This window comes from Carcharodon carcharias, chromosome 17 (assembly GCF_017639515.1).
Source record: "Carcharodon carcharias isolate sCarCar2 chromosome 17, sCarCar2.pri, whole genome shotgun sequence".
NCBI classification, from domain to species: domain Eukaryota; kingdom Metazoa; phylum Chordata; class Chondrichthyes; order Lamniformes; family Lamnidae; genus Carcharodon; species Carcharodon carcharias.
The window spans coordinates 6,690,231-6,714,097 of NC_054483.1; the positions used below are offsets into that span (position 1 = coordinate 6,690,231).

A 23,867-nucleotide genomic window follows, 5' to 3' on the forward strand; every position below is an offset into this window, starting at 1 on the left:
GTACACTCACAAATGTGCTATCTCCTTACCAGTTTTAGCCAGGATGGATCACAAAGTAAATCATAGTAATCTATATCTCTCCTCCACTCCCTGTAACTCCAATTGCTCATTCTCTGTCCCTCCAACTCCCATCCCTCAGTTTCTTTCCCTCCCTTCAGTATCACTCCCTCTAAACCCCATTCTCCAATCTCTCTCCCTCCAATTCCCACTATTCAGCCCATTCCCTTCAATTGGATATAGCTTTTCCGAAGCTATTTTTATTTCCAAAATATTGATGATCAGGTGTTCTGACAACCAGCCATCCTCATTCGGTCTGTTTATGTTGCATGAGCGCATAGCTGACTCTGGAGGATTCAGTTCCATCTTACTGACAGATGCCTTTCCATTTAGGGGGATTTTCCTCGACACCATCCTTCCTCGATATGATGAGAATGGCGTCCGCCCCCCAATAGGACAGCGGACACGACTGAGCAAGGGAGACATCAGCCAGGCCCGCAAGCTGTACAGGTGCCCAGGTAAGATGGGCCGGGGGTAGTTAAAATGCGGAGCAACCCTTCACAGGAACGTTGTGGGACCTGAGAAGGGGCTAGGTAATTGTTTGTGATCAAGGAAAATTAAAAGGCCATGGGGAGGGAACTGAAATGTGGAGTCAGCAGATTGCTTGGGGATAGAAATGTTGATGTGGACTTGTTGGACTGAATGGCCTGACAATGTGTTGAGACATTTAGTATTTGTACATCTTATTGCTGTTTGTGGTATCTCACCATCTTCGCCTCCACAGCAATAGTGACTGCAAGTTAGGGGGGTACGTTGTATGCAAAGTCATTCAGAAGTGTCTGAGAGTGAGGACAGCACCAATAGACTGCAACCAGCCACAAATTGGCTAGCAGAGTGGGCAGACAAGTGGCAGATGGAATTTAATATGGAGAAGTGTGAGGTGATTCATTTTGGCAGAAGGGATAGGGAGAGGCAACATAGACTTAATGGCCCAAATCTAAAGAGTGTGCAGGTACAGAGGGAGCTGGGGGTTCATGCACATAGACCTTTGAAGGTGGTGGGCATTATTGAGAGAATAATTAGCAAAGAATATAGGACCTTGGACTTCGTAAATAGAGCATTGGGTCCAAAATCGCGAAAATTATAAATGGGCACTTGAGGGAAATAAGCTACCACATGGATAGAACAGTGGAATGGGACTGACTGGATTCATCTACAGAGCGGGCATGGACTCAATGGACCGAATAGCCCCCTTTTGTGCTGTAATGATTCTGAGACTGGAGTGTGCTTTCTTCGCTTGCGAGAAAGCCCTGCTATGTATTCAAACAGCTCCAATGGAAGCTGAAAGACTGCTGATTTGAATGGGATTGCTTTTAAGGCTGGGACGAGGGTAACGTGGTTGTAGAACACAGTGGGAAGGCTGACTCCTGGTCTACACTGGTGGAAAGCAGCAAAGAACCAATAACCTGGCTGTGCTCACTTGTATGTGCAGCATTCATTTAACTCTTGAATGCTCCTGTAGATCACAAGTAATCCCTGCAAAGAACATTTATCTGCTGATATCTTTTTACAAATCTGTAAAAATTTTTGTCACCTGGTTTTAAGTTCTTTGGCTGCCAATTGCCTTTCCTCTCTTGAAGCCACTGATTATTCCCTAAAGAAAATTAGTGAACCAGGTGGGTTTTTACAACAATCAATGACAGTTTCATGGTCACCATCACTGAGACTAGCCTTTCAATTCCAGATTGAATTCAAATTCTGCCAGCGTCCGTGGTGGGATTTGAACCCATGTCTCCCGAGAATTAGCCTGGGCCTCTGGATCACAAGTCCAGCAATATTACCATTACGCCACCATCTTCCCCAACTCAGCTGAAGTATTGTGCCCGTTCTGGGCACCACACTTCAGTAAGGGTATGAAGTCATTAGAGAATGCAGGAAAGATTCATGAGAATGATTGAAAATGGTAAGAAAGAAAATTGAGGAAATTCAGTTATGTGGTTAGATTGGAGAAGTTGGAGCTGTTCTCCATAGAGAAAAAAAGATTGAGAGGAGGTTTGATAGAAGTGTTCAGAGCAGATAGGGAGAAACTATTTGCATTAGTAGAAGAATCGAGAACCAGAGGAGACAGATTTAAAGTGATTGGCAAAAGAAGCAATGGCGGCGTGAGGAAAAGCTCTTTTATGCAGCGAGTGGTTGGGAGCTGGAATGCACTGCTTGAGAGTGTGGTGGAGACAAATTCAATTGAGCATTCAAAAAGGAATTGGATCATTTTCTGAGGAGAAAATTTTTTGGGCTACGGGGAAAAAGGTGGAGGAGTGGCAGTAGCTCATTTTCATGACAGGCCAAATGGCCTGTTGTGTTGCAACCGTTCTATGATAAGAGCTAGCACTCTTAATCCCTATTCTACCCTCACCTGATCTACATGGTGCCCAGCACAGAGCACTGGGGAGTGGTCAGCTGCAGTACTGAGGATGCAATGAAGCAAAGAGCTGTAATAAAAGTGGGGCGGGGAGGGATGCTTTTCTCCAACCTGACATCACGGACCCTCAGTCCCCTCGTCCATTGCTGAACAGTGAGCTCAGCTCCTCTGTGCTGCCGTGTGGGTAAGGAGCTCTTTTTACCAGAGCACAAGATCCTGCTACCAGGTGTTTAATGATGAAAACCAGCTGTGTTCTGACATCCCTGTGCGAAACTCAATGCTCAAAAAGTTAGGTAGAGGATGCTTGCTGACAACATTCAGCCTTTGCACACACTCATTCTTATAACCGGCAAACTCTGCACCTCTTTCCTTTCAGATTGTCTTCAAAACACAAGGTTGATAAATCTCTTCTTCCATGTACACTCGAATGGGTAATGATACAAATAAAGCCATACAGCATTTTTATACACACACATTTACACATCCGTATAAGGTCGCACAGCATTCAGTGTACTGTGCATTTTGCATCTTGGCTTGGCTCTCTTGGCTCAGGGTTAAATGGCGGTGGATTCAAGTCTCACTCCAGGACCTGAGCCTGTATCATGCACAGCAGATAGAGGGAGTGTCATGTTGTCGAATGTGCTGTCTGCTGGATGAGGCATTAATCTGAGGATTCTGCCTGTGATAGGCCAGTTTAAATGAACATTAAAAGATCTGTGGCAGTATTTGAAGAGGAACAAGTTGTTTACCTGGCCTCTTCCCCCCTGAATTATAACACTGAAATGAGGTTAATTGGTCGTTCATTTCAGCACTGTCTGAGAGTTATTGCAGGTGCCAAATTTCTAGTGCCAACATAACTATAGATATATATACACTCAGATTTTTTATATTATATAAAATTGAGCCATGTACTGTTCGAGAGTTCATTGTATGAGCTGCATTCAGGTTTCTTCTAGTCAAGTAGCTCCAGGAGGGATAAAAGCACAGCAGAGTTGGGCCATTGCAGTCATAGGTGTGCTGGGTATTATGAGGTGTGTAAGGGCAGGTGTAGAAGAGAGTTTTCTTGATCCAGCCGAATGAGAAAGGAAACAGTTCTAGATCTAGTTTGAGGGAATGAAGTGGGGTAAGTGGAGCCATGTTTCAGTGGGGGAGCATTTGGACAACAGCGATCACGATCTCATCCAGTTCAGAACAGTTGTGGAAAAGAATAAGGCACAAAGTACAAACATGCTTAACTGGAAGAGGGCTAACTTCCATGGGTTGAAAAGGGATCTTGCCCAAGTGGATTGGAATCAAAAATTGATAGGCAATAAACGGCCTCCTTTTGTGCTGTATCATTCTGTGATTCCAGTTGAGATGCTGAGGCTGCTTGGAGGTGTCAGAATGAGACAAAGTGGCATTCTGTGGGAATGTGAGTCACGGTTTCAGTTCTTTCCTCCGTGACTTCAGTAGCCCAAAGTGCCATTAAAAATATGCCCCTCTAGTTCGCTGACATTATTACAGCACTGCCTGCAGCTTCTTGGTACATTCCAAAACTTGGCTATGGCAAGAACAGGAGGAAGGTCAACTAACTCTTGCTATGAATGGGGATCAAAATGAAAGACTGGAAATGTTGAAGGATGAAATGAGTATCTGGATGAGAGCGAGCGTTTGGGGACAAGTCCTTCTCCCTGAGCTACACTTTGACCTGCTGCACGTTTGCATGGCTGTGTGCATGTTTTGTTATGAGTGGCAATGTAAATCTGAGTGTTTGTCTGAGCAACAAAGATGACTCTTTTGGAACGTTCATAGTTTAAAACAATGCCACTTGCTGCAGACTGTAATGGAAAAGCAACAAGTGAAAAGTCTGCAGGCTCATTAAGTAACAAATTAAACCGGTAGGTTCTAACACTTCATTTGCAGTAACAGAATAAACCACTGACAGAAAATCCAGTCCTATTATTTAAAGTATGTTTAAGAGTGTCCAGGTTTGAAAATTACATTTTCAAACGTGGAACTTTACACTGCATTTTAATGTTTTGCGGCTCCATCCCCTCCCACCTCTCGGAGTGCTACAATCCCACGTCATCAGGAGCTGCAGCAACCATTCCTCACACATGAAGCCCTGCCTCTTGCATGAACTATTGACTTGTGCCAGATAATACAAGGAGGGCAGTTGAGACTCAGGTTTTGATTTTGTTGCTGGAACAGTCTATGAATGTATGATTCCATAGGATACATGGCACAAACAGGCCATTTGGCCCAACCAGTCCATGCCAGTGCTTCTGCTCCACTCGAGCTTCTTCCCGTTTTTCCTCATCTAAATCTACCATCATAACCCTCCATTCCCTTCTCCCTCCTATGTTTTCTAGTTTCCTCTTAAATGCATCTAAATTATTCGTGTCAACCACTCCCAGTGGTAGCAAGTTCCATATTCTCACCACTCTGGGTAAAGAAGTTTCTCCTGAATTCCCTATTGGATTTCTTGGTGACGATCTTATATTGATGGCCTCTAGTTCTGCTCTTCCCCACAAGGGGAAACATTTTCTCTGTGTCCACTTGATCAAAACCTTTCAGACTTTTAAAGACCTCGATTAGGTCACCCCCTCAGCTGCCTTTTTTCAAGACAAAAGAGACCCAGCCTGTCAATCCTTTCCTGATTTGTATACCACATACTGTGGTATCACCCTTGTAAATCTTCCCTCCTCCCTCTCCAGTGCCCCTGTATCCTTTCTAGAATACAGCGACTGGAACTGCAAGCAGTGCTCTAAGTGTTACCTAACCAAGGATGTGGCTGGTAATTCATGTTTGAGGTGAGTCGAGCTTAGGAGGTACTGCACAGATCTGAGTGAGACTGTTAGGAAGCAGTGTGTACACACATGGTTTTGTGTACAGAAAAGAAAGTGAGAATACACTTCACCAGGCTTTATAGTAGTAGGTTTATACTCGAGTTCAAGAAATGTCTAGGATATGTGGAATGTTATGTTGTCTTTTGGCACGGTGTGTGTTATATCATGTCAGGAATAGCTCGAGGAGAATAGATCATTCAACAAAATAGGAAAAAAGATTGCAATGGAGATGGAATTTACACTCAAATGTGTGTTAAACTATGAAAGTCAGTGAGCCCTTCATTCCTACCCAGAAATTAGAGCCCCTGAAGTAAAAATCCACCCCTTTGAAATAAAAAACTGCCCATCGCAGATGAGAGGGGCCTGTGATTAAATTGCTATAGCAAGAATCAGGAGAGACATCTAATATTGTGCCTGGCAGAAACCCAGCATTTCATCCAACATTATGACAAATTGAGCATTTCAATCACACACACACGTTTTTCATTGTGTAACTATTGTGAGTTCAATGAAGGAGCAGATCATGTTTCATAGCGTGTTGGAAAAATACACTGAGAGATCATAAACCCTATAATTGTCCTTTCTGTGCTGTTTAATAATGCTGCCATATTTGGCTTTTCATTCAAAGGGGCCAGTGGAAATAGTACCAGACAGCAAAAGAAAGTGGCGGGGGCGTTGAGACTGGTGAAGGATTGGGGTTAGTTTGAGCTCTGGATTGTAGTGAGGTTTGGGTTGGCTTGAGCGGGATGGTAAGATGTTGAGGTTGAGTTGGCATTAAGGGTTGGGGTTGGGTTGCATAGGGTTGGGGTTACTTTCAGAAAATATCAGGCTTGGATTTTTAGGGCTTTTGTTCTCAAACCCATCTGTCGTGTTAATGAGTTTGCAATTTTAGGGACTTATTTTTGGTTGGTGAATTAGATCTGACGGGAGGTCTTGTAGTGCAGTTGTTGTGTTTCTGAAGCATTTGCAACAATCTTCAGCCAGAAATGCCAAGTGGATAATCCATCTCGGCCTCCTCCGGAGGTCCCCGCATCATAGTCTTCAGCCAATTCGATTCACTCCATATGACATCAAGAAACAGCTGACGGCACTGGATACTGCACAGGCTATGGCCTCTGACAATATTCGAGCAATAGTACTGAAGACTTGTGCTCCAGAACTTGCTGCGCCCCTAGCCAAGCTGTTCCACTACTGCTAGAACACTGGCATCTACCTGGCAATATGGATAATTGCCCAGGTATGCCCTGTACACAAAAAGTTGGACAAATCCAACCCAGCCAATTTCCACCCCGTCAGTCTACTCTCTGTCATCAATAAAGTAATGGAAGGGGTCATCAAAAGTGCTTAGCAATAACCTGCTCACTGCTGCTCAGTTTAGGTTCTGCCAGGGACACTCGGCTTCTGACCTCATTACAGCCCTGGCTCAAACATGGACAAAAGAGCTGAATTCCAGAGGTGAGGTGAGAGTGACTGCCCTTGACATCAAGGCTGCATTTGACCAAGTGTGGCATCAAGGAGCTCTAGCAAAACTGGAGTCAATAAGAATTAGGGGGAAAACTCTCCGATGATTGGAGTCGTACCTAGCACAAAGGACGATGGTTGTTGAGGTCAATCATCTCAGCTCCAGAACATCACTGCAGGAGTTTCTCAGGGTGGTGTCCTAAGCCCAACCATCTTCAGCTACTTCATCAATGACCTTCCTTCCATCATAAGGTCAGAAGTGGGAATGTTCACTAATGATTGCACGATGTTCACCATTCATGACTCCGCAGTCACTGAAGCAGTCCATGTCCAAATGCAGCAAGACCTGGACAATATCCAGGCTTGGGCTGAAAAGTGAGAAGTAACATTTGTGCCACACAAGTGCCAGGCAATGACCATCTCCAACGAGAGAGAATCTAACCATCACCCCTTGACGTTCAATGGCATTACCATCACTGAATTCTCCACTATCAACATCCTGGGGGTTACCATTGACCAGAAACTGAACTGGACTAGCCATATAAATACTGTGGCTACAAGAGCAGGTCAGAGGCTAGGAATCCTGTGACGAGTAACTCACCACCTAACTCCCCAAAGCCTATCCACCATCTACAAGGTGCAAGTCAGGAGTGTGATGGAATGCTCTCCACTTGCCTGGATGAGTGCAGCTCCCACACCACTCAAGAAGATTGGCACCATCCAGGACAAAGCAGCCTTCCTTGATTGGCACCCCATCCACAAACATTCACTCCCTTCACCACAAACATACAGTGGCAGCAGTATGTACCATCTACAAGATGCACTGCAGGAACTCACCAAGGCTTCTTAGACAGCACCTTCCAAACCCATGACCACTACCACCTAGGTGGACAAGGGCAGCAGATACATGGGAACGCCATCGCATGCAAGTTCCCTTCCAAGTCACTCTCTATCCTGATTTGGAAATATATCGTTATTCCTTCACTGCTGGGTCAAAATCCTGGAACTCCCTCCCTGACAGCAGTGTGTGTGTACCTACACCACAGGGACTGCAGCAGTTCAAGAAGGCAGCTCACCAGCACCTTCTCAAGGGTAAGTAGGGATGGGCAATAAATGCTGGCTTATCCAGCGACACCCACAGCCCGTCAATGAATTAAAAATAAACTCCATGGTTCCCAATGCCGTCTTGGGGCACGGTAGCTGAAGTAGAAGGAATTGGATCTTGGCTTTAACACGGATTAAACTGTCTGTTCCTTGGACCACAGTGAAACACCACCTGATGATTTTCTATGTTAAAGGCCAATGTGAAGTACTCATTATTGGTTGGAGATGCTCTGTATTCTGCACAACAAAAGTTGAAACAAGATGAAAGTTCGTCCTTGAGCTTCACAAGATGAGCTTTCTATTCCTGATATTTTGAGCGAATTGTGGCATCTTCCATTTTGTTGGCTTTAAGGGTGATTATTTTTGAACAACATTTTATTGATTTTCCTATTTACCTTTGCCAATGGCAACAAGAACCTTATCCTGTTAATTCACATAACTGGTATTGGCATGAACTGCACCACACCCAATGCTACCTACATCTTTGCAGAAGTAGGGATATTTCTTTCAAGTCATCTGTTTCTTGCCTGCCTTATAAACTGAAAGCTCCTCCTGATGTGCCCCTTATTACTGTTGGACTCTTGTGTTCTGTTCTCCATGTGATACTTGTTTGTATGGGCAGTACACATTGCTGTTTATAAGGAGGGAGATTATTGGCCTACGAAGTGTCACAAGTTAACAGGTTTAGCCTTTAGATACGCCCAGGATGAGTGAAAGTTCTCCCACAGTGTATGTGTGCCATTCATAACCTCTGGAGCCTGATGGGTGAAATCCTGCAGCATTCACATTTAAATATAAAGGGTTTACTGAACTGTTCAAAACCAAAATATTTCCGAGAAACAGTCAACATTTTTTAAAAGAAATGTTGGGTTGGCAACATTTGAGATGAAGTCTTGTGCGTCCTTCTGTTATGGAATGGGGTGGACCCTAATCATCTGGGGTGTAAAATGTAATTGTTCATACCCCCCCCCCCCCCCACACCTCCCCCAACATTAATGCAAGACAGATGAGCATTTATGTTAAACGTGGCTTCAGCATTCAGCTAATCTGTGTTTGGGAGTCTTGTGGAGATGTTAACTTGGTGTCATTGAGAGGATTCTGAAAGAAAAATGCATTTCAAGTCTCTAATCACTTAATCCTCTTGGCTGAAATGAAGTTGGCAGCGCATTTGGAATTTGGCTCGTCTCTTGGCAAGCGAGAGCTGAAAAACGACCATGGCTTGAGTTCCTTATATGCCACAAAAACAAACATCACTAGGCCATGAACTGGAGGAAAGGATACTTGGAGTCATGACGTGTCAGGCAAGAAGGTAGTTGGTGGACGCGACTGTAAAAATAGTACAGATTCGAAAGAGGCCAGACACGCATCACTTCCAGGATTCTTCTTCCAACAGACCACTCCAGTTTACTTTGTCCAGACTTTCCCCAGTTCAGTTTGTTTACTGACTGTCCAGAAGATTAAACTTTGAGAGCCAATGATAAAACTGCAGGACACTGATGCACCTAAATTTGATCCTGCCCCACTGCATTTTCCAAATAGCATTCCCTTCATTCCAACAGCACTACGACAGTGTGAAACCCCTCTTGTCCATAGCCTTAACTGCATGAGGACAAAATAGGAATATTGCCATTCTCTCTAAAATTCTCTACTCTGCACCTTTGGAGGATGAATTTTTATCAACTTTTCTAAACTCTTTCTCCCCAACTTTAGCTCCATTCAGAGCCACTCACCCAGCTAATTTTCTGAGGGTTTGATCTACTGGCAAGCATGGGAATCTGTTCTACATATTGGGGGGGGGTGGGGGGGGAGAGAGAGAGAATGGGCTTCTTCTAATTTCTAAATTTGAGGTTTGCCAATTTCATACTCTCTTCCTCCGTTTTTTAAGTAAAAGATTTGCCTACACATTGAGCTGAATGGACTTCAGCATCACAGTACTCCATTATTCTACTTAACTTTTCAATACTATAGAAAAGCTAGAGTGAGAAAAATAGCTCAACATATGGCTCTGTGTGGGAGAGTTAACCAAAACACTAGACTGCAATTAGATTAAGGCTAATGCCCAAATGCTGCATTTAATTTACACAACGGAGCCTTTCCAAGTCCAGATGTCATTTTAAATCATTTAACAAACATAGATCATTTTTATTTTGTCCTGCTTTATAGCTTTTCTCCTCTTCCAGCCTCCAATTGTATGTTTTTTTTCTTGGTGAATCAGGATGGCAGGCAATCCCTTGCCAGGCATTATTCTGGCAGCGATGTTCTTCAGCTACTTTTAAAGTGGAAGGAGAGTGCACAAGAGCTGACCTAGTAGAGCTCTCAGTACTTTGGGAGCAGAAACTGACTTTCACTTTGAAGGAAAGAAGGCTGAGGGCTCTCTGCATGTAACATTGCCAGCATGAATCTGTCTCTGCTGGCTTAAATAGTTGGATGACTAAGAACATAAAGAAATAGGAACTGGAGCCATTTGGCCCTTTGAGCCTGCTCCACCAATCAATAAGATCATAGCTAATTTCCCTCAACTCCAGCTTCCTGCACTATCCTCAAATCCCTTAGTTCCCTAAAAATCTGTTGACATTCTTGAATATACTCAACAAGGATCATTAGTCTGTGTAATCCTCTTCCACAGAGAGCAGTGGACACCGGGTCATTGAATATATTCAAGGCTGAGTAGACAGATTTTGATTGACAAGGGAGTCAAGGGTTATGGGGACAGGCAGGAAAGTGGAATTAAGGCCACAATCAGATAGGTCATGATCTTATTGAATGGCGGAGTACTCTCGATAGGCCGAATGGCCTACTCCTGCTCCTAATTCTTACGATCTTATGACTGAGTATCCATTGCTCTTTGGGGGTCGATAAGTCCAAAGATTCACAATCCTCTGAGTAAAGAAATTTCTCCTCATCTCCATCTTAGATGGCTGACGCCTTATTCTGAGACTCTGACCCCATGTTCGACATTTCCTAGCCAGGGGAAACATTTTCTCAGCATCTGTCTACCCTGTCAAGCCATTTAAGAACTTGATCTGTTTCAATGAGATCACCTCTCATTCTTCTAAACTCAAGAGAATGTAGGCCTAATCTACTCAGTCTTTCCTCATAGGACAATTCCTTCATCCCAGGAATCAGTCTAGTGAACCTTCATTGCACTCCCTCTGGGGTAAGTATGTCCTTCCTTTAGGTACAAAAACATATGAATAAACATATGAATGGGGTCCAAATGCTGAAAATGTACCACCTAATCCACTCATTTTATTTGCGAAAAGAATATCGTCACAAATCTTCAGAAGTACAGACTTTACTTTCTATTTGGAAGGATGTGCGACATGTGGTCGAAATTAAGTTTAGTTTGTGCACAGATTGGTGTCCAATGTACGCTTTGCAAAAAAAAACAATGTTCAGAGTTATAGACCTGGTGGGTATACACCCAATAAGTGATGACCTCAGCTCCCGCTCCAAGTACTTTTATGTGTTTTATTATTTTACATTTTCAGCCTGTGTTAGCAAAAGCAAATAGCAGTGTGAACCTAGGAAGACGCAATCAAGTACTTAGGACAACGGAATACAAGGCACAGAGAGTTTCAGCCAGATTCATGCAGAGAACTGCAACCAAAGCACTGCTGTTTGCATTAACAGCTGGCTGAACATTTAGTTAGCAATTGGATTGAGTGAGATAAGCATGGAGTGTAAGAAGATGGGAATTGTTTTACCCAATGAGTTATTATCACCTGGCTCCACCTGAAAGTGCGGCAGGAGCAGATTCAATAGTAACTTCCAAAAGGGAATTGGATAATACTTGAAAAGGGGGAAAAAAATTGCAGGGCAATGGGGAAAGAGCAGGGAGGAGAGTGGACAGTGCTTTTAAATAGCCAGCACAGGCATGATGGACCGAATGGCCTCCTTCTGCAATGTAAGATTCTATAAACGGTTTCCAGGCTTTTGCTTTTCACAGTAGAAGGCACTCCGTAAGAGTCCTGCGGGGTTCCTGTGTGAGCTGTGTGCTTTTTTTCATTCATTCAGGGGATGTGTGCTTCGCTGGCTGGGCCAGCATTTATTGCCCATCCCTAATTGCCCTTGAGAAGGTAATGGTGAGCTGCCTTCTTGAACCGCTGCAGTCCATGTGGTTCTTCAGCTTTCCACAGAGTGCATTTCTTGTGGGACAGCTATGTCTAGATCATAATTAAAACAGAAAATGCTGGAAAAACTCAGCAGGTCTGACAGCATCTGTGGAGAGAGAAACAGAGTTAATGTTTCGAGTCTTCAGAGCTAAAGAGAGGTAGAAATGTGATTAAATTTATACTGGTTAAGAGGGTGGAGTAGGTGAAGCTGGAAAGAAGGTCAGCGATTGGTAGCAGCTGAGGAGAGATTGACAAAGATGGCATGGACGAAAAGACAAAGAGTGTTAATGGTAGTGGTAAGGACTAAAGGAGGTGCTGACAGTGGCATAAAGGTAAGAAAGCAGAATGTGTTAATAACAGAACAAGGGTAAGTACTCTGAAAAGAACAACATGAACAAGTCACAGATGGAGGGGGTCTGGGGGGTAGGGGGGTGGCGTGAGTGGCGGTGGTAGGGAAAAAAGGATGGAAGAAGGGATAAAAAGGGGAAAAAACAATGAATAAAAATGAAAATAAGCAGATGAAAGTAAAGTTTAAAAAGGGGATTAAAAAAGAGTGAAGCTAGAGCAGAGAGCTCATGATGTGAAGCTGTTGAACTCGGCGTTAAGTCTGGAAGGCTGTAAAATGCCTAATCGGAAGGTGAGGTGTTGTTCCTCCAGTTTGCGTTGGGCTTCACTGGAACATTGCAGCAGGCCAAGGATGGACATGTGGGCATGAGAGCAGGGTGGTGTGTTGAAATGGCAAGTGACAGGAAGGTCTGGGTCATGCTTACAGACAGACTGAAGGTGTTCCGCAAAGTGGTCACCCAGTCTGCGTTTGGTTCCCCAATGTACAGCAGACCATATTGGGAGCAGCAAATGCAGTAAACCAAATTGAAGGAGGTGTTAGTGAAGCCCTGCTTCACCTGAAAGGAGTGTTTGGGCCCTTGGACAGTGAGGAGGGAGGAGGTAAAGGGGCAGGTGTTGCACCTTCTGTGATTGCATTGGAAGGGGATGAGATGTTGGGAGTGATGGAGAAGTGGACTAGGGTGTCTCTGAGGGAATGGTCTCTCCGGAATGCTAACGGGGGGGTGAGGGGAAGTTGTGTTTGGTGGTGGCATCCTGCTGGAGTTGGCGGAAATGACGGACAATGATCCTTTGAATGTGGAGGCTGGTGGGATGAAAAGTAAGTACAAGGGGGGCTCTATCATGGCTCTGGGAGGGAGGGGAAGGTGTGGCATGGGAGATGGGCCGGACACGGTTGAGGGCCCTGTCAACCACAGTGGGTGGGAAACCTTGGTTAAGGAAGACATGTCAAAAGTGCCGTTTTGGAAAACGGCACCAATGGAACGGAAGGAACTGAGAAAATGGGTTGGAGCCCTTACAGAAAGCAGGGTGTGAGGAGTTGTAGTCGAGGTAGCTGTGGGAGTCGGTGGGCTTGTAATGAATATTGGTGGACAGTCTATCACCAGAAATGGTGACAGAGAGGTCAAGGAAGGGAAGGGAAGTGTTGGAGATGGACCATGTGAAGGTGATAGAGGGGTGGAAATTGGAAGCAAAATTGATAAAATTTTTCCAGGTCCATGTGAGAGCATGAAGCAGCACTGCAACAGCCATCGATGTATCGAAAAAGAGTTGTTGGAGGGGGCCTGAGTAGGACTGGAACAAAGAATGTCCACATACCCCATAAAGAGACAGGCATAACTGGGATCTTTGCAGGTACCCATAACCACACTTTTCATTTGGAGGAAGTGAGACTAGTTTAATTGAGTGAGAGAACAAGTTCAGCCAGGAGGAGGAGAGTGGTGGTGGATGAGGATTGTTCAGGCCTCTGTTCAAGGAAGAAGTGAAGATCCCTCAGACTGTCCTGGTGGGGGATGGAGATGTAGAGGGATTGGACGTCCATGGTGGAGAGGAGGTGGTTGGGGCCAGGAAACTGGAAATTGTTGATGTGACAGAGGAATCGCGGATTTAGGTGGGAAGAAACTGGACAGGGGGAGAGAGAATGAAGTCAAGATAGGAAGAAATGAGTTCCGTCAGGCAGGAACAGGCTGACACGATGGGTCTTCTGGGACAGTCCTGTTTGTGGATTTTGGGAAGGAGGTATAAGCGGGCTGGCAGGGTTGGGAGACTTTGAGGTTGGAAGCTGTGGAGGGAAGATCTCCAGAGGAGATGAGGTCAGTGACAGGCCTGGAAACAATGGCTTGATGTTCGAAGGTGGGGTCATGGTCCAGGGGGAGATAGGAAGAAGTGTCTGAGAGTTGGCACTCAGCTTCTGCAAGGTAGAGGTCAGTACACCAGACAACAACAGCACTGCCCTTGTTGGCAGGTTTGATAACAAAGTCAGGGTTGGACCTAAGAGAACGGAGTGCAGCAAGTTCAGAAGGAGACAGGTTAGAGTGGATGAGAGGAATAGAGAAATTGAGACAGCCGATGTCACGCTGACGGTTCTCAATGAAAAGATCAAGAGCAGGTAAGGGATCAGAAGGAGGGGTCCGGGTGAAAGGATCTATAGAATGGGGGGAAGACTTCTGCCCAAAGAAATGAATATGGAGACGAAGGCAGCGGAGGAAGAGTTCAGCATCATGCCGAGCCTGGAATTCATTGAGGTGAGGGCGCGAGGGTATGTCACTGAGTCCTTTGCTGAATACTGAACGTTCAGCATCAGAGAGGGAAAGGTTAAAGGGTATGGTGAATACATGGCAAGGGCTGGGATTAGAAGACGGGATGGGGTCAGAGGGACAGGAAGGGGTGGAAGTTCCTTGATGGGCGCTGGTATCAATAAGTTATTGGAGCGTGCATTCCTTAACACCTGAAAGGAAGAGATAAAGTTTCTTGTTAAGACATCCTTTTGTATCCTTTTACCATTGTGAGGATGAACCAAACATTTTAGATTTTAAACTCCCTTTAAAGGAGCAGCCATGCTCCTTTATGGCTCTTAAAAGCACAAAGTTGTGCTTTTCACTTTATGTATTACAGGCAATGACCTTTTGACAAAGGGCTTTCTTACTGCCAATTGATGCCAGTTCAAACCAATTCATTGTATCTCCTGTTTCAAGCTGAAACATGAAGTACACAAGCTATAATGGGGCCTCATCCCCATAAAAAGGGAAGTTGATCTCCAGCAACCTGTATTCTATGTGTAAGTTCTGCTGTTCTGTAATGCAATTCTGCATAGGTCATTGACTAGAAGGTGCTGTTTGGTCTTTCCAATGTGTTTTTCATTACCTTATCCCTTTCAGCTTAATCAGCAATGAATGCCCTTAGGCAGCAACAGCAGCAGCAACTCGCTGACATTGACCTGGTTTTCTTATTAGGATTGTTTATTCAGTGAGAGGTTAATAAGCGACTGACTGGTCCCCCTCTGAACAATTGCCCTTCATTAAGTTTACAACTTTTGCATAAGGCAACAGGATGAACCAAGTGCCAAGTTGTGCTAATGAGGGGCTGGCTCCAAAGCCCTTCCTCCTCATTGAAAGCACGTTATTTAATTTAGGTCTTGACAACAGCTCTTTGTGCAAATTAAAGAGTGTTTGTGGTCAATGTAATTGCAAGTCAGTCAATAGCAAAATGTGCACTTTCCTTTGTTCTGCAATGGTGGATGATCAATTCTCTTGTGTTGAGGGGGATCAAGTTTCTTGAGGAGAACAAGATGCCTGTCCCATGAAGGAAAGAATTGGAACCTCAGACAAGGACTTCACCCTATGGGGGAGGAAGGTATTGTGGAACAAACAAAGGCTGTTCATTCTTTTGCTTCAGAGGTTTGGGAGTATGGTGAACGTGATGGGCTTTTCATTTATCAGCTCAAAACAGAGGTACAGAAAATAATCAAAGGAGTGAATGGAAAACAAAAATAAAAATAGCTGGAAAAACTCAGCAGGTCTGACAGCATCTGCGGAGAGGAACACAGTTAACGTTTCGCGTCCTTATGACTCTCCAACAGAAGCTGGCTTTTATACCCAGGTAGAGGTTATGCTTCAGCTATCCTTCTTTGTCAGACCTTCGCAACCAAGGATGACTCGTTACCACCCCAGTTTGATGGGCTCTTATATGGCTGATAAGTCTAATGTGCAATCTGCAGACTCTGCCACATGTGGGACAGGTGGTGCTTGAAGGATTGGATAAATGGGCTGTTTGGAGATTTGTCCTTCCGACGCCTCGACTTTGCCTCTGCTCATTTCCTGACAAAGTCTCTCGATCTATTTACTGCCTTCCCGAAAGAGCTTCTCCATTTTGGTCAGTCACAAGCGGGGTTTCCCATGAGTGAGCGGGATGTTTGATCTCTTCAGCGATGCTTTGAGGACTTCCCTAAAGCGTTTCCACTGTCCTCTTGGGACTCTCCTGCCATGACTGAGTTCCGAGCAGAGCAATTGCTTTGGAAGTCAGACATGTGAACAACATGTCCCACCCAGCAGAGCTGGTTTTGAGTGATTAACACTCGATGCTGGGCAAGTTGACTTGAGACAAGATGCTGCTGTTGGACTACCTTTCTTACTACCGGATTTGGAGGATCTTGCTAGGGCACTGCTGGTGCTATTTCTCTAGTGCTTTGAGGTGCCTGCGGAAGGTTTGTCCAAGTCTCTGAAGCATATAGGAATATGGGAATCACTGCTGCCCGTAAACCATGATCTCAGTCTTGGGTTTGCGATCCTGGTCCTTAAATACTCTCGTCCTCAGTCAACTGAAAGCTGAGCTGGCACATTGTAGATTATGATGAATTCAACTATGCAAAGCCCTGGTTAGACCACACCTGGAATATTGTGAGCAGTTCTGGGCACCACACCTTAGGAAGGATATATTGACCTTGGAGAGAGGTCAGTGTAGATTTACCAGAATTATCCCATGACTCTTTGGGTTTTTAAAAATTAATTCATGGGATGTGGCCATCGCTGGCTAAGCCAGCATTTATTGCCCATCCCAAATTGGCCTTGAGAAGATTGTGCTGAGCTGCCTTCTTAGACCGCTGTAGTCCATGTGGTGTAGGTACACCCATAGTACTGTTAGGGAAGGAGTTCCAGGATTTTGACCCAGCGACAGTGAAGAAACGGCAATACATTCAGGATGGTGATGAAATATATGGGTTAAATTGCATAGTTAAACTATATAGATTAAATTACAAGGAGAGATTACACAAACTAGGGTTATATTCCCTGTCAGCCAGCCAGCGATGCTCACAACCCATAAAAGAATAAATGAAAATGCAGAAGATTAAGGGGTGATTTGATTGAACTTTTCAAGGTATTAAGGGGAACAGAGAAGGTTGATAGAGAGAAACTATTTCACTTGGTTGGGGAGCCTAAGACTAGGGGCTTAGTCTTAAAATCGGAGCCAGAACTTTCAGGAGTGAAATTAGGAAGAAGTTCAACACACAAAGGCTGGTAAAAGTTTGGAACTCTGTTCTGCAAATGCCAATTGATGCTAGATCAATTAATTTTTAATCTCAGATCGGTAGGCTTTTGTTAGCTAAAGGTATTAAGGGATGTGGAGTACAGGCAGCAGATCAATTATTGAGTGGCAGCAGAACAGGCTTGAAGAGATAAAAGCAAAAAAGTGTGGATGCTGGAAATCCAAAACAAAAACAAAAATACCTGGAAAAGCTCAGCAAGTCTGACAGCATCTACGGAGAGAAACACAGTTAACGTTCGAGTCCGTATGTTCTGCTGAAGAGTCATACAGACTCGAAACGTTAACTGTGTTCCTCTCCGCAGATGCTGTCAGACCTGCTGAGTTTTTCCAGCTATTTTTGTTTTTGGCTTGAAGAGATGATGGCCTGCTCCTGTTCCTATATTCCTAGGCGACTGTTGCTGTTGTGGATAATGGTAAATTTGAGTTTTATGCTGAAGTTGCACATCCTTCAAACAATGAGGAAAGATATAGCTTTGTGAGAAATCCAGCCTTGTATCTAGAGTATCAGGATCTGATAGCTCTTGGTTGACATCCAACTTGAGCAGATGAGGTGATGGTCTCTCCAGGCAGCTGTTAGGTCCAACATGCAACGAGTTTAAAACCAGCTCTTGTCGGCCTGGGTTCAAAATTTTTTTTAAAATGGATTAGAATTCTACACAAATTGGCAGTCAGAGGTGGCCACAGTAATAAGTATCAGTGACTGTTCCTGGAGGATGCACATGTAAGAACATTAGGGAATGTTATCGGCTGTGTTACCCCAACAGTCAAACTGTCTTGACAAGCACAGCTGCTGTTATTTTCTGTGGCATAGTGGTAATGCCACTGGACTAGTAATCCAGAGGCCCAGGGTAATGCTGTGGGGACACAGGTTGAAATCCCACCATGGCAGCTGGTGCAATTTAAATCCAGTTAATAAATCTGGAATGTAAAGCTAGCCTCAGTAATGATGACCATGACAACTATCATCGATTGTTGTAAAAGCCCATTTGGTTCACTAGTGTCCTTTAGGGAAGGAAATCTGCCATCCTTACCCGGTCTGGCCAACATGTGACCCCAGACCCACAGTAATGCGGTTGACTCTTAACTGCCCTCTGAGATGACCTAGCAAGACTCCTCCCAAGGGCAGTTAGGGACGGGCAACAAATGTTCACCCTGCCAGTGACGCCCACATCTCATGAAAGTATAAAGGAAAAAAATATGACGGGAAGGCTTAGTCCAGTTTAATGATTCATTCGATGGTGGTCTGAGATACCAGGTGGAGAAATGAGGTACTTCCCACAATAAATCTTAGTGGGCAGGTTGATGTGATGTGTTCAATAGCCTGGGTCTCGTGTTCTTGATCATTCCTCACCTTCCACTTATGGAGCATGTAGCCACATGGCCCCTTGTCCATTTGGTTGAGTGCTGTCCACTGTCTCTGAAAGACATTGAAGCCAGGGTCCCGTACTGCTGATTCAGTGATGAGGTATTAATTCTTTAAGCTTCATGCCTTCCCCTGATCAATTTTGTCCATGTGAAGAGTAGGTTGATACCATAAGACACAGGAGCAGAAATTAGGCCATTCAGCCCATCGAGTCTGCTCCGACCTTCAATCATGGCTGATAAGTTTCTCAACCCCATTCTCTCGCCTTCTCCCTGTAACCTTTGATCCCCTTACCAATCAAGAACCTATCTATCTCGGTCTTAAATACACCCAATACCAGCTGTGTGACCATTAGCTGCAACTTCCCAGAACGGCTGGCACCATAGGGTGTGTTATGATAGGGAACCACACAGATCAAAGATTCTCCAGGTTGCATTACAGATCTGTGCAGGATCAGTGAATGTAGCTCAGGCAGCAGTGGTAAGGCAGTTGGAATTGTTTTCTTTGAAACAGAGGAGGCTGAGGGGAGACCTAATTGAAGTGTGTAAAATAATGAGGGGTCTAGATAGAGTGGGTTGGAAGGCCCATTTCCCCTTGGCTGAGGGGTCCATAACCAGGGGACGTAGATTTATGGAAAGAGCAAGAGGTGTAGAGGGAATTGGTGGAGAAATATTTTCATCCAGAGGGTGTTGGAGGGTCTGAAATTTGCTGCCTGAAAGGGTGGTAGAGGCAGAAACCCTCATAACATTTAAAAAGTACTTGGATATGCACTTGAGGTGCCCTAACCTACAAGGCAATGGATCAAAAGCTGGAAAATGGGATTAGCCTGGATGGCGATTTGCTGGCCATCACAGCCACAATGAGCCGAAAAGCATCCTTCCATGCTGAAAATGTCTATGATTTATAATTTCAACTTCATGCCTCAAATATCTGCAGATCGGAACATAGGGATAAGGGTTCGCCCAGTCTGTACCCTGCAATGGCAATGCCTTTTGCTTTGCAGAACTCCCCACCCCATGCCAGAACTATAGTTGACGTGTGCCAGTGTCTGCTGAGCAGATAATGTAAGGAGGGCGGTTCAGAGTCAGCCTCTGACATGGTTGCTGGAACAGGCCAGAAATGTAAGATTCCACAGGGTATCCAGCACAGAAACAGGCTATTCGGCCCAACCAGTCCATGCTGGTATTTTTGCTCTACTCGAGCCTCCTCCCATTTTTCATCATCTAAATTTGCCATTGTAACCCTCTATTCCCTTCTCCCTCATATGTTTGTCTAGTTTCAGCCTTAAATATATCGATACTATTCGCTTCAACCACTCCCTGTGGTAGTGAGTTCCACATTCTCACCATTCTCTGGGTGAAGTTTCTCCTGAATTCCCTATTGGATTTCTCAGTGACTATCTTATATTCTAGATCTGCTCTTCCCCACGAGAGGAAACATTCTCTCTCTGTATCCGCGCTAGCTATAGAATGCTGTTAGTAACAATGCAAGAATTACCCCAGACAAGACTCCTTTGGAGAGCAGATAATGGGTCCATTTTTTTTTTAAATCCTTTACACATTTCTGACATTTTTTTCTTATCATTTCAGATTTCAGCATTTGTGTGTCTCTTTATGTCAGCTGAGCAGATGTGAACTCAAGCCGTCAGTTGTAGAAATCAGTATTTAGACAATTGAGAGGCGATTTACTTCCATAATGTGCGGTTCTGTTTACTTGATATCCCCTAAATCCTAACATCATATTCCTTGGAGTGCAAGGCTGAAGTCAAGAATGCTGCATCCCAGCTGCCAGGACAGGGTGAGCAGTTTGCTCATGTGCTCTCCAGATGCTTGGCCCGGCCAGATGCTGTCGGTTTGTCAAATATTTGGCTGGCTGCACGTTCTTCAGAGGGAGCAGAGCTCTGTGGAAACTGCAATCCGAGCACTTTCCAGCCTTATTTTTAATATCGCTGCTGCCATCCATCAGAAGCAGGGCTTCATCTATTGTTTTCTTTGCCTGGGTAACGTTCCTGACCCACAGCCTCTCTCCCGGCCTTGCCGATGTTATTTGCTCTCAGTTGATTAAAGAATAAAATGCCGCAGTGTGAGCTTCACTGCTGCCTGTGTTTATATAGCTAGCCAGTCCAAACTGGAAAGAAAGATTGACTTTTTTTTCCGTGGAGATCGTGTCCCCAACAAAGAGTGTGATGTGTCGGAAGGTGAAGGATTGGACTGGCCTTAGGAGAGGAGCAGGAATATTTAAAGAGCACCCACTGTTTGCAGGTGCTTCATCAGCGGTACATGTTGGGAGAGACAGTGGCCTAGTGGTGATGTCAGTGGACTGGTAACCCAGAGGCTCAGATTAATGCTCTGGTGACACAGGTTCAAATCCCACCACGGCAGCTGGTGGAATTTTAAGCTCAGTTAATAAATCTGGAATATAAAGCTAGTCTCTAATGGTGTACATGACAATTATTGTTGTAACAGCCCATCTGGTTCACAAATGTCCTCTGGGGAGGAAAATCTGCCATCCTTATCTGGCCTGGCCTAAATATGACTCCAGACCCACAGTAATATGGTTGACTCTTAACTGCCCTCTGAAATGGCCTAGCAAGCCAATTAGATCAAGAGCAATTATGGATGGGCAACAAATGCTGGCCTTGCCAGTGATGCCCACATCCCATGAAAGAATAAAAAAATGAATTTCTTTGCTGCTGTGCAACCTCAGGGTTAAAGGTTGGGAGTACTAAAAGGGGCAACCATGGTGGGTGTCCCATGTGCCTCCCCCTCCCGCCCCCCGCCCCCTCCAGTTATCTGTAGATGAGTGCTGAAAGATCCCCCCCACCCCAAGCACTGTGTGTGCCTTCCATCCAGTCCAGTGACACTCCCTATGCTTTATAGCATAAGGAAAGAAGCAAGTGATGAAGGCTTACCTTCTGGGATCGAGATTGCATCAGTTACTTAGAGGTCAATTCAGCCAACTCCCCCCCACTGAATGACACCACACAGACTGCGTGAGCGCAAGGCCAGAATGTCAACACAGGAGGTACCGTGCAGCTAATGCACAGGGAGCTTCAGTAGAGGAGAGGTGAAACAGAACAGATAATGGCCAACATATGCAAACGGGACAGATTGAGGGACAGGGAAGTAAGTTCTTCCTATTCCTTTCTCTCCCTTGCACTCGGACATTTTCTCCTTACTTATTGACCCTGTCTCCCACATCAACTATTTATATTCCTTCAACACATTTAATGGAGTGGAATGTCCCAAGGTGCTTCATTAGAGCGATTACCAAACTAAATTTGATACTGAACCACAGTAAGAGATATATCAGGATAGGTGACCCAGGAGGGTAGGTGGGGAAGAGCATCTTAAAGGTGGAGAGGTTTAAAGAGCGAATTCCAGAGCTTAGGGCCTTGACAGCTGAAGGCATGATGTCCAGTGGTGGTGGAGTGATAAAAATTGGGGATGCACAAGGCGCCAGAATTAGAGGTATACAGAGATCTTGGAGGCTGGAGGAGGTTGCAGAGGTTGGGAGGGGTTGAGGCTACAATGCCATCAATGTATTAACTTGTTAATAACATATTCTGCATGTGGCATAGTGAATTCTGTATCTTATTTTGTTTTTGTTACCATAAGTTACACGCTATTAGGTTAGAAACGCAAAGCAAGTAATGGTGCTAAATGGGATTAAACAGTTCACCAACTCTCATACTATGAATTATAGTCATGTTTGTGAGATATGAGGGTTCACTGTATGTTATATCGCCGTCCAGGGACAGTAGTGTAGTGGTTTTGTGACTAGACAACATGTGTTCAAATCCTGCCATGGCAATTTGAGAAATGTAATTCAGTTTCAAAAAAATATTTGGTGAATGTGATCAGGTTGGATTATTGTAGAGTTGTTAAAATGTGGAACTCGCGATGATGAATTTAAGGAGAAATTGGATAGGTACATGAGGGAGAAAGAAGCAGAAAGATATGCTGATAGGATAGGGTGAGATGAGGTGAGGGAGAAGAGGCTCATAATTTTTATTCGCTCATGGGATGTGAGTGTTGCTGGTGAGGTCAGCATTTATTGCCCATTCCTAGTTGCCCCTGAGAAGGTGGTGGTGAGCCGCCTTCTTGAACCGCTGCAGTCCAAGCGGTGTAGGTACACCCGCAGTGCTGTTAAGGAGCGAGTTCAGGATTATGACCCAGTGACAGTGAATATATTTCCAAGTCAGGACAGTTTGTGGCTTAGAGGGTATTTGCAGGTGTTAGTGTTCCTATGCATCTGCACACCTTGCCCTTCTAGGTAGCAGAGGGCATAGGTTTGGAAGGTGCTGTCGAAGGAGCCTTGTTGAGTTGCTGCAGTACATCTTGTAGATGGTACACACCGTTGCCTCTGGGCGCCAGTGGTTTCTGAGTGAATGTTTGAGGAGGTGGGGTGCCAATCAAGCGGGCTGCATTGCCCTGGATGATATTGAGCTTTTTGAGTATTTTTGGAGCTGCATTCATTCAAGCAAGTTAAAAATATTTTACCACACTCCTGGCTCGTGCCTTGTAAATGCCGGATAGGCTTTGGGGAGCCACAGTCTGCAGAATTCCCAGCTTCTGACCTATTATTGTAGCTGTCCAGTTGAGTTTCTAGTCAATAGTAATCCCAAGATGTTGAAGATGGGGGGAGTTCCGTGATGGTAATGCCTTTGAATGTCAAGGGGCGAGAATTAGATTCTCTCTTGTTGGAGATGACCCTTGTCTAGCACTAGTACGAACATTACTTGGCACTTTGCATCCCAAGTCTGAATGGTCTGTTTCAGTGTTGTGTAGATTATGCAATTAAAAATCCAAACTGATTCAGTAATGTCCTTTAGTGAGGGAAGCCTCCCGTCCTTACCCAATCTGGCCGATATGTGACTCCTGGCCTATACCAGCATGGTGACTTAACTGACCTCTGAAGTGGGCCAGCTGTTTTATTGCTAGCTTTTCAGGGCAAGCAACACTCTCAAAAGGAGAATTCATTTACATGGAAAAGGTAAAGTCTGAGTAAGGAAGAGGAAGATCACAGGAAAATAAATGAGAAAACAGGCTGTTTGTTGACTATTCAGAAATTGGTGATAATTGGTGGCGTGGCGATAAGAACAATGCCATGTGGTGTCTGGGACCTCACTTGGCTCTGTGTAGCCCAGTGTTATTGAGTTTAATATCGTTTGAGGCTGCAATGAACAGACAAGACTA

The 23,867-nt window shown here is 44.7% G+C and overlaps 1 protein-coding gene across 1 annotated transcript in view; it reads left to right on the forward strand.

The window, feature by feature from the left end:
* The window catches only part of LOC121289976 (bone morphogenetic protein 1-like), a 140,386-nt gene that overhangs the window by 80,327 nt on the left and 36,192 nt on the right, over nucleotides 1-23,867 (forward strand). The window contains exon 8 of the mRNA XM_041210002.1: nucleotides 391-515. Coding sequence (XP_041065936.1) covers nucleotides 391-515 — 125 coding nt within the window. The remainder of the gene's footprint in view (nucleotides 1-390; nucleotides 516-23,867) is intronic.